Source organism: Labrus bergylta, chromosome 1 (genome assembly GCF_963930695.1).
Source record: "Labrus bergylta chromosome 1, fLabBer1.1, whole genome shotgun sequence".
NCBI classification, from domain to species: domain Eukaryota; kingdom Metazoa; phylum Chordata; class Actinopteri; order Labriformes; family Labridae; genus Labrus; species Labrus bergylta.
The window spans coordinates 17,566,224-17,584,281 of NC_089195.1; the positions used below are offsets into that span (position 1 = coordinate 17,566,224).

Below are 18,058 nucleotides of genomic sequence, written 5' to 3' on the forward strand. Positions count from 1 at the left end.
TACGCCCAGTAGCCGTTTCTGTGCCTCATCAATCAATTTTCTTTCTGAAATCCTTATCTTCAGCTGACCTGTGTACATACCTTTACTGTTTATTAAGCAGTGATTTTACTGAACTCTGCCTAGTGTGGGTCTGCATTTTGGGTCCGTGTTTCGATCTAGTTCTGATACAGACAGAAGTGACAGTCGCCATCGTAAACTTGCACTTTGCCAAATCTACAGTGTGCTTGGCCTCCACTCAAAGAGTGCATGGGTGCACTGAAGATGAGAGTGCCAAGTGTCACTGGCCAAGGCAAATCAATAAACATAACAGCACTGCAGACCTGACTAAAGACAGTTCCTCAGCTTTTGAAACGTCACATTTGGTGACTGCATTAACCGTTCTGAAATCTGTGCAAAACCTGGACATCTTGCACAGAGATGCCCAGCTAGAGAACAACAGCACAACAATGTCATTTTCATCTATGTACTTAATTTCAGGGTCAAGATGTTTTAGTTTTGCAGGTGACATCACAGGCTAAGGGACCCCATCAGCCTCATGACGGACACTGAGCTGACAGTCAGCACACAGGACGCTCAACATCATTAACATTACCAACCCTAAGAGCTGGCTCACGCTGGTTTTAAGCAAATTCACATGGCACAGTTGTTTTTATTTTTTATTTCCTGGTGTTGCAATGAAATAACAGACACCTTATCAAGTGCTAAAACCAGCCTGATCTCCCGGAGTCAACTTATGATGCACTGGGCACTGAGCGTAAAGTTTTTCATTTTATTTTGAGACATTTGCAGCTTTTCTATGCTCATAGCAAAATCAATCACAGTTTTCAGTGGTTCCGTCTCCATCCGTTATCTTTTAAAACAGAGAACCACCAGTTTGATGGAATCTCTCCAACCTGACTTTGAGCATGCTAAGCTGATGAGAGATTGTTCTTTATCTTTAACAGTTTTAATACCTGCACAAATATGTGACGAGACGTTTTAAAAACTGCCTAAATATATTATTAAATGTTTATTGTTGTGAAAGGGGCGAACAGACTGAGGACCCCTTACCAGCATAAGTGTTGGTGTCTAGCTTTCGCTGTGGTTGTTTTATTTGGTTTTGTTCATCTGTCTCTTGAAATATTTTAACTCTTTTTTTCTGCTTACCTCACATATTCATTCACACTTTTTTTCTTACAAGTATTCTCTACCTCAAAAGCTTTACTTTCTTCTTCCATGTCAGTACGTCTCTTCTTTGGCTACTGAAATTGAACGAGAGGCCCTCTGCTGGTTAACAAGAAGTACTGCAATTTATCTTTTAGTCAAATCTGTTTAAAGTGTCCATATTTGTACTGAATTTATTTGTGTTTCAAATTATTGTTATGTCCCTAATATTAATAGTAAATAGTGAATGTTCTAAAACCATGTATACAAATATATGCACAAAAAAATCTGTCCAAAAATTTCTTGAAAACTTCCAAAGAAATTATTTTTTATTAGTGATCATCAATAGTTGTATGTGTTGTCAGCCAGACATATTTCTTTTTTTTGTAAAAACAAACATACAATCAAAGAAAAATACTAGTGGATCAACATTTAGTGTAATTATTTCTATAACCAAAACTGGAAAAGGAAAAAAAAAAACTACCATTTATCTATGCGATATCTAAGAAGAATAGTTAAAAGGACATTTGTTTTTTATCATTATCATCAAGAACTTAATATATGTTGTGTTTGCCACATGGGGGCACTGTTAAACCATGAAAAGGCCGACAGTGTTTCCATGTTTTCTATCCAAAGGCATTCGTAAATCTCCTTTATTGTTGATGATGAAAACACTTATTTTTTCCTAAAAACTTAATTACAAAATTAACATTTGCCTCAGCACAAAAAAACCCAAAATGATAAAAGTTTTGTTCTTTTTATGATATAAACTGTACAGGTAGTGTGTCTAAATATACTGCTGCAAAATATGGAAAAAAAGGTTTGTTCATATTTTGTAATGCTGATACAGAACAATGAGCAACAAGAGGCATGAAGTTAGCTGAAATACTTACACTGAATCTAAATGTTTTAAGGAATTAGAGTAATTATAAGGTCAAAATGAAACAACCAATTAATTTGATTACTTTTAGTATAAAAAGTGTAGAAAAAATAAAAAGGAGCTCTGACTCCAAAGATACAATTGTTTTCTGTCACTTGATAATCTGTTATATTTCAGCCCATTTAATTATCTGTTTATTATTATTAATAGTTTAATGATTCGATTTAGCAATGTGTTATATTGTTATATTTCAGATTGACAAATCTGCTCTCACGTTTAAAAGAAAAAATAACCTTACCGTCCAACATAAAGGGTTGAACAAGATTTTACAACAAGATTTCAAAATCCATTTAGCAGTCAGTAAAAGAACAGATGTAGTTCCTGTGTCAGATCTGTGATAGGCTGAGAAGAAAGGAGATGGTCTCAGGGGCCGCTGGTCCATCAATGCCTGTGCTTGAACAGGGCTTCCACTAGGAAACAAATCGAGGTCAAGTAATTAAAATACAATTAAAACAAAACTCTATTACCAATGCAGACACATTATTTGATAGAAGGTAGTGTTGGTGTTTTATTGATTTGCATTAATTTGTCAGTTTAACATTAAAATAATGAAATAAATATAGTCAATGGTTGCAGTTGATAGATAGTACTTTAAGTTAAAGTAAAATTAAGAAAATAAAAACAGTGTCACATGGTCCCACATATGGTCTCTGCATTGTTCTATCATTTTGCCTTCTATCTTGTACCAGAGCGCAAGGCCTTTGGATGGACTGCAATAACATTTTGTACAGACGTTCAAATTGGATCTTAAATATCAGTTGGAGAGGGACGATGCGCTTCACCAATGAGGATTCTCAGCAGAGTGCTTAGGCCCAAACTGCAAAAAATGTTTACACGCATAAGCGACTGATTTTGTGATGCAAGCCAAATAAACTATTGAAATGTAAGTGCTTTGTCCTCCTTAACTTAGAACTTGAGATATACTGCCTTTATACTGTATATTTTTTGAGAATCTCTTCTAAAAAGTATCATCAGCTGCCAATTGGATAGGCTAATAGCCAACAAATATTTATAGATAATTCAAAAATGTTTATCTCTTACTTGTGAAGTCCTGGGGGGACATTGGTGCACTCAAGACATCATTGAAGTGCTTCAGCCAATCCTGCTGGTCACTCTCCGTTTCACATGTAAAGAGGAAGCTGCGGTCAGGGGTTTCTATTGTGATACCATGTTGCCAGGCGCCATTGCAATGGGTGCCAGCAGGAAGACAAGGGAAGACGCTGTAACCGTGGTCCTTATTCCCCAAAAACACCTCACCTTTGGCAAAGGCATCCTAGAAACAGAGAAAGGGAAAACAAATATAGGCTAAGTGTAAAGAACTGAGCCTGCCAACATGTTTTTTTCAGGATAGTATCAAAGTGCTGAATCTTCAAAAAAAGGTAAGGTAATTATGATTTTGTTTCAACTTAATGGAAATGTGTGATTTTTGCAAAAAATATTTGTTCTAGTTATAGAGCAGACTCTATCATCAATATGAGCATGTTATTATGCTGGGAAGATTAAGTCCTTCTGAGCATCAAATAGAAAGTCTCATACTTAACTTTTATATAGCATCTAGCTAGCTTGTTAGCCCCCTTCTTTGTTTAGTCACTCTCCATTGACAGAGGTTGAGAAAGCACATAGACCTTTAAGCAGGATAGCTACATGCTAAGACCATTGTATCCGTACATTTCTAAAACATAGGATGGAGTTCTTTGACTAAGTTTCGCTGTTACTAGAAGGTGATGTAACTTTATTCATTCAAATGAATCTGGCTCTAGTGCAAGTACAGAGGGAATAAACTGCACTTACAATAACAGTGGGCGATTGTGTTCACAACATCTTACATGCATTCATTTGCTCCGGAGTGATCAAATTACAATTTCTTTGAGCTTCCATTTTCGCTAGACTTCCTCTTCTTCTTTTGTCTGTCTAAGGGGGGAAAATGGACTTCTCAGTCACTTAGCATCCATCATTATTGCACCTCTTCATTGAACTATTACATCAGCAATATAGCTGAGATCTTGTGGCTCAGCTATCTGATGTGTGTTAAGCCAAGTCTTGGGAAATCTGGATTGCCCCATCTCAAGGCGAGTCTCTGTGATCACTACTTTATAAAAAATTCCACTCCCGTTACTTGATGAGTCAGAAGCTCAGTTTCCAAATTTTCACATTGTTGAGCACTGTTATCAGATGATATGGTGCAAGTTTGCCCATATGGTGCATACACAACATACCTAATGGAAAGTCATGGCAACAACTACCATACAATAATGTTTTACTTATGAAAACTTATCACATCATCTTTTCCTAACTAAGTCATAGCCATAATCACCTGAATCATTTCTGAATACAAAATCCATCCAAGCATTGTTGTCAGTAGATTTAAATCAAGAAAACTGAAACATAGTGACTCATGCGGGATCTAAGGCTAAAATAGTACCTGATACATACACTGAAGCCTTTGTGATGTGTGTAGGTGCGTGTAAAGACTACATACCAGTTGATCTTTGAAGTACATGAGCCGTCTGTGGTCGAGGGTGAACCAACGTTTCTTGAAGCCTTCTGTTTGCTGCAAATTCAAACAGGTTTACAGCAACAGTCAGACGAGTGAATGAGACAGAGAAATATTCACAAACAAAGCAGCACTGTGCTTGTATCAAAGACGGTGTTGGTGTGGTTTTTGAAATAAAAGTGATCCAAACTTTGCTTTAACAATTACAGTACCTCACTGTTTCCTCATATGTTTTCTTTCTGAATTATTTTAAGTTCCTTCAGTGCCTATTTTCAGATTTAAACAAATGTTTGTTTTTTTTCATTACTCTGCTCCCCCGTTCGCCAGAAATGCAAGAGTCTGTGAGACAGAGAGCGGCAGACAAATGCTAATAAACAACTGAAAACAATATTCTGTGATCAATTTCAAGAGACAATATTATGCATCTCAAAGTTCTCATTCAGTTGTACATCATGGCATCATTATGCCATAAGAAGCAGTGTCCCTGAGTAGGCGGGGCCTTCCCCACTACCCCATGTACTGACACAGCTTATGGCTGGACAGGGAGGGCCGGATAAAGAATAAAAAATGTAATGCAACAGGTTTGAGCCCCTGAGTGACACGTAAACTTAAGTAAATTCTGTTCTGTCAGTGTGAACACAGCACTAAGAACAACAAACACCAGAGGGACTTTTGACTTCTCTGTTTTTTTAGAGGGCGTTACTTAAAAATAAATTCACATAGGGTATATTTGATTTTCTTTTGCTGAATTGACATTCAGTTCTCGCATTTTAAACCATATGGGTGCCAAGGCTGGAATTGACTCACTTTTGTTGCCTTAAGTTTCCTCTTGAGGACTTGGATATTTTTTTGTATTGGCTTCATTTTTCTGCCACTAATGTTGCATACTGAATCTGTCTTTTACAAACTGTCAAAAAGTATATATTTAGCTGGGACCAGCAAAGTATAAAAAATTGGTGTAAACTTTGTGGGGACGTGTGTGTGCTTGTGGAGTTTCAATTTGTATTTAGTCTGATGTAGCCCTATTCAACTGCTCTTCAAAGACATATCCGCAAAAAAACAGCATTAAACAACACCAACTGTTTTAGCCTTTGGCAGCAGCATCTAAATGTTCATTTCACCCTAATAATGAAATGATAATGAATTTATTTCTGATATTGAAGTCAAACTTCTTGTCACAGTTGAGAGTATATATTTTGCAGCAGATCCAAATCCAGGGAGAAAGAAGTGTTAGAAGTAAATGAAGCATAACACTTTTGGAGAGTTTACAGAATAATACAGTACGCTAACTCTCTTTTCATAGAGTAGAGTTTTCAATAATGAGGTCCCATAAGGCTGAGAAATGTCCTAATAAAAGTGTTTGAAATGCTCATTGTGGCATTGGCCATAACAACTGACTGTTACTCTTTCAATTCTCCAGTGACTCCTTTGACAAATATGTCTCACATATGTGTGAGGGAAATAAATTATGACATCCATGCCAATGCACAAAGTTAACGAGTCCTTTCATTTCTTAGCCTGACACACCTAGATTAAGTCTGTGTCTCTCTTTGTGTGTTAGCTTAAACCCAACACATGTCCATGTTGCAGTGTGCATTTTGAGGGTTTGACACCAAAGGATTAAGAGGGATCCTCAACTGGAAGCTTTTTATTTCCTCACAGACAGGCTGACAGACGATGAGGCAGGCAGGTACGACCTCTCAGCTGTCAGTCAGCTTGTCAGGCAGCGGTGTAGAGCAGCCACACTGACAGCTGGGTTAGTTAACCTCTTAGCCCAGCTCCTGTTCTATTAAAGCAGGGAGAAAGGGAGCTGGAGGAGATTTAAGCATTGAACAGATCCTTCTTGTTACAATATGTCTCAGCTATCGTTATGTATGAGGGGAAGCGATTCTCCGAGTTTGATCCTTGATTTGTTGTTAGTGAAGAGTTCATCAGTTATTTAAACTATACATTTTGATTTGACCAGGGCTGCACATTATTGGAAAAACGGACATTTCACATTGATTTTCCTTTCTGCGGTTTACATTGTGATATTCTTTAAAAAAGGAAATTATTTCAGAAAACCAGCATCAACAAAGATTGATCACAAACAACTTTAATCTGCTCATGTTACCTCCCTTCCATTATCTTATCTCTCTGCTTATAGCAGCTTTTCAGTCTTTTAGCTTGTTACTGTTATTTGTTATTTAAATGTCATCAGCTAATTTAATTAAAATTTAAGTTAGGGTTTAGAACAGAATAGAATAGAATAGACTTTATTGTCATTGCACAAGAGTACAACAACATTTGCTGTGCCATGCCTGAAATACAAACAAAATATATATATAGAATAAAAAAAAAAATCTGTATACACACGTATATATATACCTACACAAGTACAGTAAAAAACACACACACACACACACACACACACACGCACACACGCACAGTTTATAAGTAAATGTGTAAACAAAGCAGGTCGTAGCAATATTGCACTATTTGTCCCATTATTTGTCCCATGGTAGGGTTAGGGTCAGTGTTTGATTTTGTTCAGTTCAGTGATGGCTCTTGGATAAAAACTGCATGATCAGCCCTGTGATAGTAACTTCTAATTGAACAAAAGCTCCTTGACTTGAGCCGCCTGTGACTCAAACAACATTTCACTGTAGGTGCTGCAGGCGTTGCTGCTCAATGTAAACAACCAACCTATTGTCATCCCACTTAAGTCGCCACTGCATTAACCAGCACCAGGATGAGTTGCTCCTGATAACATAAATACTCTCGACTAAACTCTGCCTTACAACATAAGCGTCGGTCTAGAGCATCATGCTGGGGCATGTGACGCACATTTAACAGGCAGGTGACAAACAGACTCTACATGCACAACAGTCAGTTCACTATTGCAGGAGTAGAATAATGTCTTTAGGAAATAAATAAAAATTGTAATTTCAGCTGGAATCATGACATTAAATTAGTATTAATATGTGGACTTTCAAGTGTAATTACTGCTAATCTCCATAATTGCTACAACCTCTATAACACCCTCAGGTATTAACTTAATTGACAAATTCATGAGGCTGAAATTAGCAACTTTCAGAGGAGGTCCAGTAAATGTTAACGAATGCCTCAGAAACCCAGAAATTCAATTCATCTTTAAATTGATATAATAGTTATTAAAACTGGCTACCCAGTAGAGAAAAACATTTGTAATACACCAAGATCTACATTTTTGGATTCAGAAAAATATACTGGCATCTCAAGAGGCAACTGCTGCACTGGGGTAAACACAATGAAAGGAAGAAGGGAAAATAAAGCGAGGATGTGAAACAAATGAGCACATTATGTCCGATAAAGGTTCTAAGAGTGTATGTTTTGTTGTGCTTGTGTTACTTGCCCTGGGTCCGGTCTTTTCCATGTATCCTTCCTTCAGAAAATTCCGGGTAAGTTTGGGTACCAGCTGAAAATAAATATATAAATAATAACATAATCAGAATATAAAGGGTTCAACAATGTCAAACGATAGACGTCCTTTGACTTCCCTATTCTTCGAGTGTGCTCACCTCAGCATCCGTCGCCCCAGGAAAAGCCACTTTTAGATAGTGAAGCTGAACTGCACGGATTGAATTCAGCCAGTCTACAATCTCCTAATGGATGCAGAGAGAAACACATAAAGAAGTAATGAGTTTTTTTTTTTGTTGGCACCTTGTAAGTCTTGGAAAAGGTAGATAATAAAAATACAAGAGGGTTGAGTCAAGTTTTTGAAGGTAATAAAGATCTGACACAAATTGAAAGGCCCTACAATAACTAGTAAGGTATATAAGTTGCTCTCGTCAGGGTCAGAAATAAACTTCCAAGCTGCGTTATGATTGATCCTGAGGAGAAATCGTTTTGACTAGAGCTTAATACAAGTAGGACATAATACAACACAGTAATATTAGGAAAATGAAAGAACTCACAATGCTTCCTTGAAATCAATATTCTATCATTTTCTCAAAGAAGCTTAATTTGTAAATAAAATGTGACCTTTGCTTCGTCTCATTGAAAACGCAGTTTAACACCAGTAGACTTTAAATACATTTCAATGAAAAATCAAAAAAAAAGATACGCACATCCCTCTTTGGGTGCTGGATCCAAAAAAAACACAAATGGGTAAGGAAAGAAAAACAAAACAAGATGTGAACAGCAAGAAGCTCCCGTTTGAAGTCTGAGGGAGAGCATGTTGGCTCCAAATGTCACTTAATAAATCCTTTAAACAGGAGCTTCTTGGTGTGCGGATCTTATTTGGCTTTCTCTGATTAAGTTTAAATTGAAATTAAAAAGACATGTGACCTTATGTGTACACTGCTTGGTTCTCTTATATGCAGTCCCCTTTTTGTTTAGATTGTATTCTAATATAGTGTTTGTTTAAAAAAAAAAACTACTTGGACTAGCAGTGTGCTTCCATATAGATAAAAAAGTTTCTAGTCTCAGATGTAAGTTATAGTCCTTCACAAATATCTTCTTAATCCGAAAAGGAACACCAAAGTCTTCCAAATATTTGAATGTGTATTCTTGTGAAATACATGAAATGACTGACGTGGTGATTCAATATCATCTCCAACTGAGTCCATCAGCCAGCAGAAATTGATTTAAGATGCTTAAAAAGGGTTGAAAGACCCACCACAGCAACTCCAATCAGTCAACACAGGTCAATAAATGCTGCACTTCAAGTAAGTTAACATTTTCTTTCTTTTTAGGTTCTGTTGTAGGCACAGATCATCACACACACACAATAACACAGTACAGTGATGCAGACCTTGCCGTTGTCATGGTAGACGAAGATGTTGCGGGTGCTGTAGTCTTTGAGGTAGGTGATCTGCATGCCATTGGGGTTGCCGATCTTTTCAGGCTGGAAAGTTGCATTGATGGAGGCCACTTTGATAACAGCTTTGGGCTCCTTAGCCTGCAGGGGAGAGGGAGGGAAGGAGCAGAGAAGGTGGACTGGTAAAGTGAAAGTTTTGTTTCCAGCTCAGCTCGGTCAATTCACCACAATGGTTCAGTACAACGCCCATGTCAGTGCTGACTGTACTTTCTTTAAAAAGTTAAATAATGAATTTTGCCTTGTAATTATAATTTCCTTTTTTTTTTTAAAGAAAGAAAAGTCTTGTGTTTTGTCACTGTTTTTTCATCACAGAAAAAAAACACAGTGATGGAGTCAAGGTGTGTATTGATTGAGGGTTGTGGCCATATTGTTCCAACTATGTAAAGCTTTTATCTAACTATCAGTCAGCATCACTGACAACAACCATGTCTAAAACTGACACTATAATCCTAGTAAACCTGCTTGTAGAAGCTGAGCTTTTATCTGTCCTGACATGAATCCAAATGAGCATCTACAGGAACAGGATCTATGTCATTGTGTGAACTTGCCCTTAACTCTCCCAGAACACACAGTTACGTTTTTTATATTTGACAATTTATAGATTAAACACTTTTTCGGTATATACGCACAAAAAACCCAGCAATTAAACTGTGACAGTTCAGCTAAGAGAAATGAGTTGGACTTGAGTGAGGCGGTAACATGTCTCACACCTTAAAACTGTTGCTCTCTGGCTTACAAACTGAAGCAACATCAACATTTTCACTATCATCACCTCTGTGACTCTACAGGGATGTTTTTGTGTCACTGTTTATTGCCAGGAGAATATGAGTAAAATACGTATACTCCTGGGAGACAGAAAAAAACATTGACTTAAAAACAAGACATGTCTATGAAAAGATGTATGCACAAAGTGCTCCCAGCCCTAATTGGTTGGGTTGCTGTACAGCTTAGTGAATCAAACACACTGGCAGAGAGGACAGACTGCTGGCTAAGCTTGTCTGAGCACGCTCAGACTCAGCAGAGGAGAAAGGCATCTACATTTAGCAGATAACTATTTTTGTTTGTGTGTGTGTGTGTGTGTGTGTGTGTGTGTGTGTGTGTGTGTGTGTTTGGAAATGAGGGAACATTTGGTGGTGTCTAGTTAACGTGTTTGTGTTGAGGTATCACGTGTGTGAGTGTTGCCTTCAAACAACACTTTCTACAACATTACAGTAGGTTACTGGTGTTATGTAGTGTGTGTGAAGCTAATGTGTGTTTTCAGCTGCGTTTGGCCACGTAAAGTCTCATGAAGCTGCTCTTACGTCATATTTGGTGAAATACTTCAGAGTCCCCTCCCTCACTGAGAGGACAAATCGCCTGCTGAGGAACTGCCCGTTGTCCCGCCCCCTCTTCATCAACAAGCCGTCTCTTATTCCTGCAGGAAATCAGCAAAGATTACTCATTAGCACAAATGCTTTTGTGTGTATGTACAAGTGTCTTTGGGCACATATACTCACCGTCCTCATATGTAAAGGCCTTCCCAGGCTCAGTGAACTCCTTCCTTTCATACTTTGCTCTGATCCACTGCTCCCTCAGCACCCTGTGTGCATGCACAACATATGCTTATAGCTTGAAAAAAAAAAAAGTGGCGGGTAGAGGCAGACGTGCTTCCAGTCGGGGAGCATGCACAGTAAAGGATGATACATGAAAGAAGAAGACAGAGCACCATCTGTTTGGCTACAGAAGTTACATGTCATATTTTATAGTACAAATTCAATGCCTATTTCAGCAGTATAATAACACTTTTTATACGTGTTTTATTCTTCAAAACATAAATGTCAAACGTAATTATAATGATCATTAAGTAGACCTTTATTGTCATTGCAGTGCACGAGCACAACAGAATTGGATGGCTGAAAAGATATTACGATAAATAAATAATGAAACATACTCTACCATGAATAAAAAAACCCATAATATTTTACACACCATGTATAGCACATAAGGTGGTGGATTACAGCATAGAGTGCAGTGTAATGCCACACATCATTGAATCTTAATATGTTGAGATACTTTAATTTGTATGTGAACATTTACAATTATTTTCCCAGTTTCTATTTATTTATTTATTTTATCAAGTAATCTAATCATGCCAGCTAGCACAATGGATATATAACTAAGACTCTGAATAGCCACCAACCATGTCCAGCACTGTCTTCATAATGTGTCAATAGTGAGCCTGTTTGGTAAACTAACAGCACACGAAACTAACACATTGGTCATTGAATAGTAACTCTTGAAAACTTGTATTTGGAAATGTAAGTTTAGAAATGTGTTTTTAACTGTACCCCCTGAAAATGTCCTTATTTCTTTATTCTTTTTTAACAGTGCCAAACATTCAGCCATTGAAAAAGTTGACATGTTTTCAATGCCAATGAAGCTGAATTCATTTTTTTCTTGTTTTTATTTTATGGTTATCCTCAGGATTCGTGACAAGTATTAGTATAAATGAAAACATATTTGGAGCTATATCCAATTTAAAAACTCTGCTCTTAATTAACATCAAACCACAACCCAAAGCACTTTTCATGAAATTTTGCATCTTTTTTACAACCGTCGAGTTTATCCACTTTTATTTAAACCTTATTTAACTGCTTTATCCTAGAGGGAACCAGGACTGAGAGACATGGTTTATTTCTCAATCTCTCCCCAACCTTCTTTGCACCGGCTTTCATTACCAATGAGCACAGAAGGTGCTAAAAGTGTGTAGAAATGTCAGTGCATATGTGTTTGGGAGAGAGAGAGAGAAGTGTGTGGAGGTTTGAGTTGTCCTCAGGGGATTTTGAACAGATACAGTGGTGAGCTACTCCTGCATCTCAACATGCACATTCTATTTTTTCAGTAAAGAAAATACAATGTTTACTAGGCTGCTCTTATTTCATGCAACATGAGAAGTTTTGCTTGCACAAAAGCAAAAGAAAAAAAAAAAAGAATCCCAGCTTCATGTTCATAAAATTCCAAACATTCCTGTCTGGGAGCTGCCTTGTGCAGCTACAATTACACACATTGTGTTACACAGTTGTGGTGTGATGGACAGGTAAACTACAGACAGAAAATGAATCACTACAGCAGAAAGAGAGACCACAAAAAATCCTGCAGAAATGCTTTCAACAATGGCATCGGTTGGCTTTGGCTTACTTGATTATTTTTTTAATACTGAGGAGCCATTTGTGGAGTGTAAAGACTTTACACCTGAGGCAACAATCCTGGGAGGCTATTACTTTAATGACTTACATTTGGCTGTAGTTATTAGCATAATTTACTTAAACACGGTTAGACTATAGTCCATTGTCAGCTGATGGTTGAAGGCAGCTCTATTAGCAGTATAAAGTGACTAGCTTTTAAAACAAAAAAAAACCAATCAAATTTTCAAACACTGTTATTAGTTAACACATGCAATGCCAAAGAATGAATCTGTCAATTAAGTCACTTTAAAACCTGTGGTGTTACAAAACTAGGTTGTGCTCAGGGAAAGAGCAAGACAATGCTTTCTGTCACGAAGAGTTAAATCACAGCGTAGATGAGTCTAAAACATTTAAGATACTAACACTACGGGTGAATAAAATCATGATTTAAATGTCTCTACTTAAAGGAGCAATATGTAACTCTGACTCATTTAAAATGGGTACTACAGTCCAAATTCAGAAAGCTGTCTCCCCCCGCCCCCTCCTCTCTAGAGACGATGTACATGCAGGTACATGTCTGCCATGTCGTGGACATTCAAGCTTCAGTGTTTAGCCAGCTCTGCATCTGTCTTGAAACCTTTCTGCATTCTAACCTCTGTCCATTTACAAACGTTTCTGTTCAGGGAGCTTATTAGAAAAATGTTGTGGCTTTTTAGGTCAGGAAGAGTCAGTTATATCTGAACCAGTTTGCTTGCCCGCTCTATCATTGCAACTCCTGCTAGTTTGTCGTTTGCCTGGTGGCCAAAAACGGCCATGTAGGGGTGCCTTAAAACCGTCTACCTTCTCTTGTTTAACACAAAACAACAACACCGGAGCGGAATCAAAACTTAGGAGGCGGACATACTGGCTTCATTGTTGTCAGTGAAAGCAGCACTTAAACATAGCATGTTTCCTTAATGTATGATGATATAGTAAGGTCATTTTATGATTTAATTCACTAGATATCTTACACGTTGCTCCTTTAAGTAAATGCTTAGTGGGTTGCAATCGTCACTCACTGGCAGTCTTTGTGTGTTGGTTTGTAGTAGTAAACTGGAACAGCTGCCTCATATTTACTCTTCATCAGCTCATTACCGTTGTCAGCCATGAACTAAAACACACAAACACAGGTAATTAAAAAACATTATTCACATTACCTGACATTTTAACCACTCCAATCTTGATCAGTTTGAGAGGAGAATCATCTCAACACAATTAAAATCTTGTTCAATAAATAATAAATCAGAGAGCAAGCAAGATAAATCAAACAAATGTCTTCAGATGAAGCTGTGCAAAGTACCAACATCACCTGTTATCTGGTTACTCCCCTGCACATTTTGGTGAACACAGAGAAATGTACTGGCCAAGAATGTGATGTCCTAACATTTAAAAATCAATTTGAACATGAGTTATTTCTCTATAAAGGCTTCATCCTAAAAAGAAGTTTTTTTTTCTTTTCAATGGTGCTTCTTCTTTTAAGGGTTTTAATCCAGCTGTGTACTTATCTGCACCTGGCTGTAAAGATAACATTATAAGCCGTCATTAGACCAACGATCGGTTGTTGTAGAAAATAAATGATAAAGTAGTTCTTTCTCAGTGATGGAACAGGAACTCAGACAATCAGTTGTAGCAGTTTCAAAGGAAGAACAAGCTATTGTAATTGAATTAGGTATTTGAAGATTTGTTGGTCTCTTTTTGAAAGCATTGCTAAATCGACACCGTTTTTCAGCACAATGTTCTATAGAAACTGGAACAAAGGCAATAAGTCACAAAGAAATATACATTTTTTTGTGATTGTTTAAGTCTTTAACTTTTATACTGAAACTGGGTGACTAATTCTGAGGAAAAGCTACTGTTGTAGCTAAAAGAATGACAGGGAAGAACTACAAACATGAAATAGATAGATCTTTCTATCGCTCTATGCTAAGTTTAAGTAGACTTTTCAGCAAACACATCCTGGACTGGAGAAGATTGAGTCTTATATCAATGCATTAAAAACAAGGATGCTGCCATAAAGATTGTTAACTGAGCTTATGATTATGAGTAGAAATGACCTTGATGAAGTTGTTTGTAGGTACATTGTCACATTTTGCCTGAATCTTGAATGCCAATAAAACATTTAAATTGAATTCAACCGTGTAAGATTGACTGGAAACTGGGAAACCCTTACACGAGTTCTGTCCAATGTATAAGATCTCCTTCTGCCAGCAACTAATTAAGTTCCTAAATCATTACTTTAGTTCTCAAAACTGCAATGGTAACATGTTTAAAGGTTTTATGTGCCAGACTGTTTCTTTTGCTGGCGCTACTGACTTCCAGGAGAGTCTTCTGTCTGCCTGACAGCTGCTCCTTGTCACCTTCATTAAAATGAAGACATGTTATGGATACACTTGAATCTTCTCTGGATTAAACAAATTACCTCTACTTAAAATTGAGGTGCTTGATGCCAGATTATGTAACCTCCAGACACAACCAAGATGGTTGTTTCCCCCACCAGTAGAGAGCAGTATTTTATCACCAGAACACAGAAACATATAACCTGCTGCGGGGGGGCTCGATGGTCTCACCTGCACCTCGTGGTCCTCCCAGTGGGCCAGGCTCAGGGACTTGACCTTGCTTACATTAGGGATGTTGCGGTGGATCCCCGAACAGGCCAGGCAGATGAAGACTCCCAGAGAACAAGAGCCCCATGATGGACCTGCAGTGAAGATGATGGAGAGAGTGAATAGGTGGAGGAGATAAAGCAAGGACATCTATTGATGTCTAAGTTTGTCAATAGAGCAAGCTATAGAGTCCCAAGAGTATCATTTGTATGGCTGATATGGATAACATCAGATTTATTAGGCTTCAGAGGACATGAGCAGTGGGTCCACTGAACACAATAAACACTCCCTTAACCAATGTTTTTGGGAAACACAGAGGTGATAACAGTGAGGTGATCTAATAGCTGCAGGCTAAACTTGATGTATGAGCAATACTGTACACAGTTTACTAAAAATATTCTTTATATTACAGTTATAACTCAAACAAATCCACAAATAGATTTATAAATACATGACTTTCTAACCTGCAAAACGCTGTGTAGAAATACAAATATGCTTCTTTCTTTTAGTCATGTACACACACTATCCAGACCAGTTCTTCTGCAATAACAGTCTTTTTTTCCACATTGACTCCAAAAATCAACAACATTTTATATATCCAAAAAAGCTGCTTTGAAGGCAACTCAAAAGTTGTGGTTAAGTGAAAACATTTCAATGAGCAGTCAAACATCTACCAGGGAAAATGTATCCCTCTTTTTCTTCTTTTGTCCTTGAACATACAAGACATGTTCGTTGCTTTGACCACACCTGTCTTATCTTTCTGACTCACACTCCACAACCTGCCAGTAAACAGAGCCTTTTATGTGTATGTGTGTGTGTGTGTGTGTGTGTGTGTGTGTGTGTGTGTGTGTGTGTGTGTGTGTGTGTGTGAGAGAGAGAGAGTGAGTGAGATACTATCCTTGTTCTTATCACTAGAGATCATTATGTCTGAGCAGACACAGCAGAGCTTTATTTTATTTTCCAGACCGACAAGTTTGATTAGAACGGGATTGGCTGTTTAATTGTCCCTAAGGATTTTCTATCTCATTCTTTTACATTGCAAGGGAGATTGTTACTGGTTACTTTTTAGAGCTAACTTTCAAACATTGTCTTGCTTTTGTCTCTCATCATGAGGAAAAATGTGCCTAAATGTGACCGGAGAGGTTCAATCTAGAGTACTTGGCAGAAAAAGCTATCTTACTTACTAAACACTTAACCCAGCAGCTCCAGTGCAGTTTTTTTTTTTTTTTGTTTGTGCTAAGTATGACTGTTCACTCAGTCAGTATTCCTTGGATAAATAAAGGATGTAGAGATTAAAGAGATTACGCCTAGCTGAGTTGTCTTTGTTGCGTTGCAAGGTTCAACAACAGAAACATAGGGCCTCCGGGCATGGATTTCTCTATTTGACTGAGAAGTTTTTTTTTTTTTTTTTTTCAAGATATAGACAAATCAGAATTTCTTATTTTCTGTTTTATCTGCCAAAAGCAGATCCTCCTAAATAATAAGAAAAACCGCAGGCAAAAAAACAGATAATGTGATGATTAGAAAACCTTTATCTGGTAGACCTAGGCTATGATGTGCTATGGCAATGACTTATTTGTATTAAAAAAGGGCCACTTGCCATTAGGAAGAGTTAATTAGTTTAGGTATCATTTTTAAATGAGCACATAACAAGCTCAAAGAGCACCTCTGTTGGGCTGGAGGTGAGGGTGTGTGCAAACCCACTCAGCAGGTCAGGACTTGTTGAGCTCTGAACGTTTCTTCTGAATGTTCAAAGACATAGCCTACACAGAGAGGCCTTCTAGGGCTTCTCTTGTACAAGTGCTGCAGAAAAGCCCAATCCTGCGAGCTGCTACTCACCTTGCTACAATTGTAATGTATGCGAGAGCGTAGTCTGGCATATTTAATTTAATGTGTAAAGGTAGCCGGAAGAATGGCAGCACCTGTAGACGAATAGTAGACTTCTTCCTGTGAGCTTCGTAAAATCAACTACAGTCATAGACCTATTGCCATGAACAGAACAAATGAATGTAGTTTAACTTACCTGCAGCGCCACAGTCTGCACAAACGTCATTTCCCGGGTTTCGTAGGATATCCCTCAGCGCTCGCGTTGCTCTCTCGTTTGTCGACATTTCACTGAACAAAACGATTATTCGTCCACATTCAGGAAAAGAGAGAGAGAGAGGGAGAGGCCAAGCGAAGAAGGTGTAAGGGGGGCGCCGTAAAGTAACTAGGTAAGTAAGGTGTGTCTCGTCTTCCCCCTCTTAAGTCCCACCTAACGGGCAAGTCCGCACAGGTAATGCGCCCTCAGCACAGGAGAGGTGTGCCTCAAGTTTCAGAAAATAGGCCTCTTCATGAAGCTCTCAGGCTTAAGTCCATCACATGTCCTTTTTTTTTCTCCTGCGGCCAATTTAAGGAGCAAGTCTGACCCCCTTCAGGTGGCAAAGCAGTGAGGCGAAGTCCTGTAGGAGTCAGGAGCCGAATCACCTCAGTCTCGGACCCGGTGACCCGGTCTGCCTGTGCGGGGCGGAGGGTGTGAGCATGTAACCCTACACGAGGAAGTGAAATGCAGAGGTTGTTCAAACTTGCTTATTCCGCTATTTGTGGCTGGTTTACTATCACTCCAGCGCCAACTGAGCTGCACCTAAAGTTATGTAGGCTTTTGTTCACTTACCTGGAATGCATGTCAACATACTTTTGGCTTTTGTTTGTTTTGTTTACAACATATCAACGCAATTTAAGTTTTACGTATTTATAGCCTGTGAGGGAGCAAAAAGTGCAACGCATTTATGACATGTAGTGTAGCCTAGTTGAAGTAGAATAGTTGGTTTGAATAAAATAAAAGAGCAAATGTAG

The 18,058-nt window shown here is 38.1% G+C and overlaps 1 protein-coding gene across 1 annotated transcript; it reads right to left on the minus strand.

Annotated features, from left to right (window-relative positions):
• Positions 1-1,442: 1,442 nt before the first annotated feature.
• On the minus strand, positions 1,443-17,738 carry zgc:92360 (uncharacterized protein LOC436988 homolog). The gene is made up of 11 exons (XM_020643857.3): positions 17,247-17,738; positions 15,188-15,318; positions 13,640-13,731; positions 10,914-10,996; positions 10,719-10,831; positions 9,352-9,498; positions 8,117-8,200; positions 7,951-8,013; positions 4,563-4,634; positions 3,125-3,356; positions 1,443-2,493 (listed from the first exon to the last, which is right to left on the minus strand). The coding sequence occupies exons 1-11, from the start codon at positions 17,332-17,334 to the stop codon at positions 2,465-2,467; spliced, it is 1,134 nt and encodes a 377-aa protein (XP_020499513.2). The 5' UTR covers positions 17,335-17,738; the 3' UTR covers positions 1,443-2,464.
• Between the last annotated feature and the right edge of the window lie 320 nt (positions 17,739-18,058).

What these genes read in the sequence shown, in the direction of transcription:
- zgc:92360 (XM_020643857.3), bottom strand. Translation starts at nt 17,334, where the DNA reads ATGTCGACAAACGAGAGAGCAACGCGAGCGCTGAGGGATATCCTACGA. An exon ending in TGCAGACTGTGGCGCTGCAG is followed by an intron (nt 15,319 to 17,246) that starts GTAAGTTAAACT and finishes TCTTCACTGCAG; the next exon opens with GTCCATCATGGGGCTCTTGT. An exon ending in CTGGGGCGACGGATGCTGAG is followed by an intron (nt 8,014 to 8,116) that starts GTGAGCACACTC and finishes ATTTATTTTCAG; the next exon opens with CTGGTACCCAAACTTACCCG.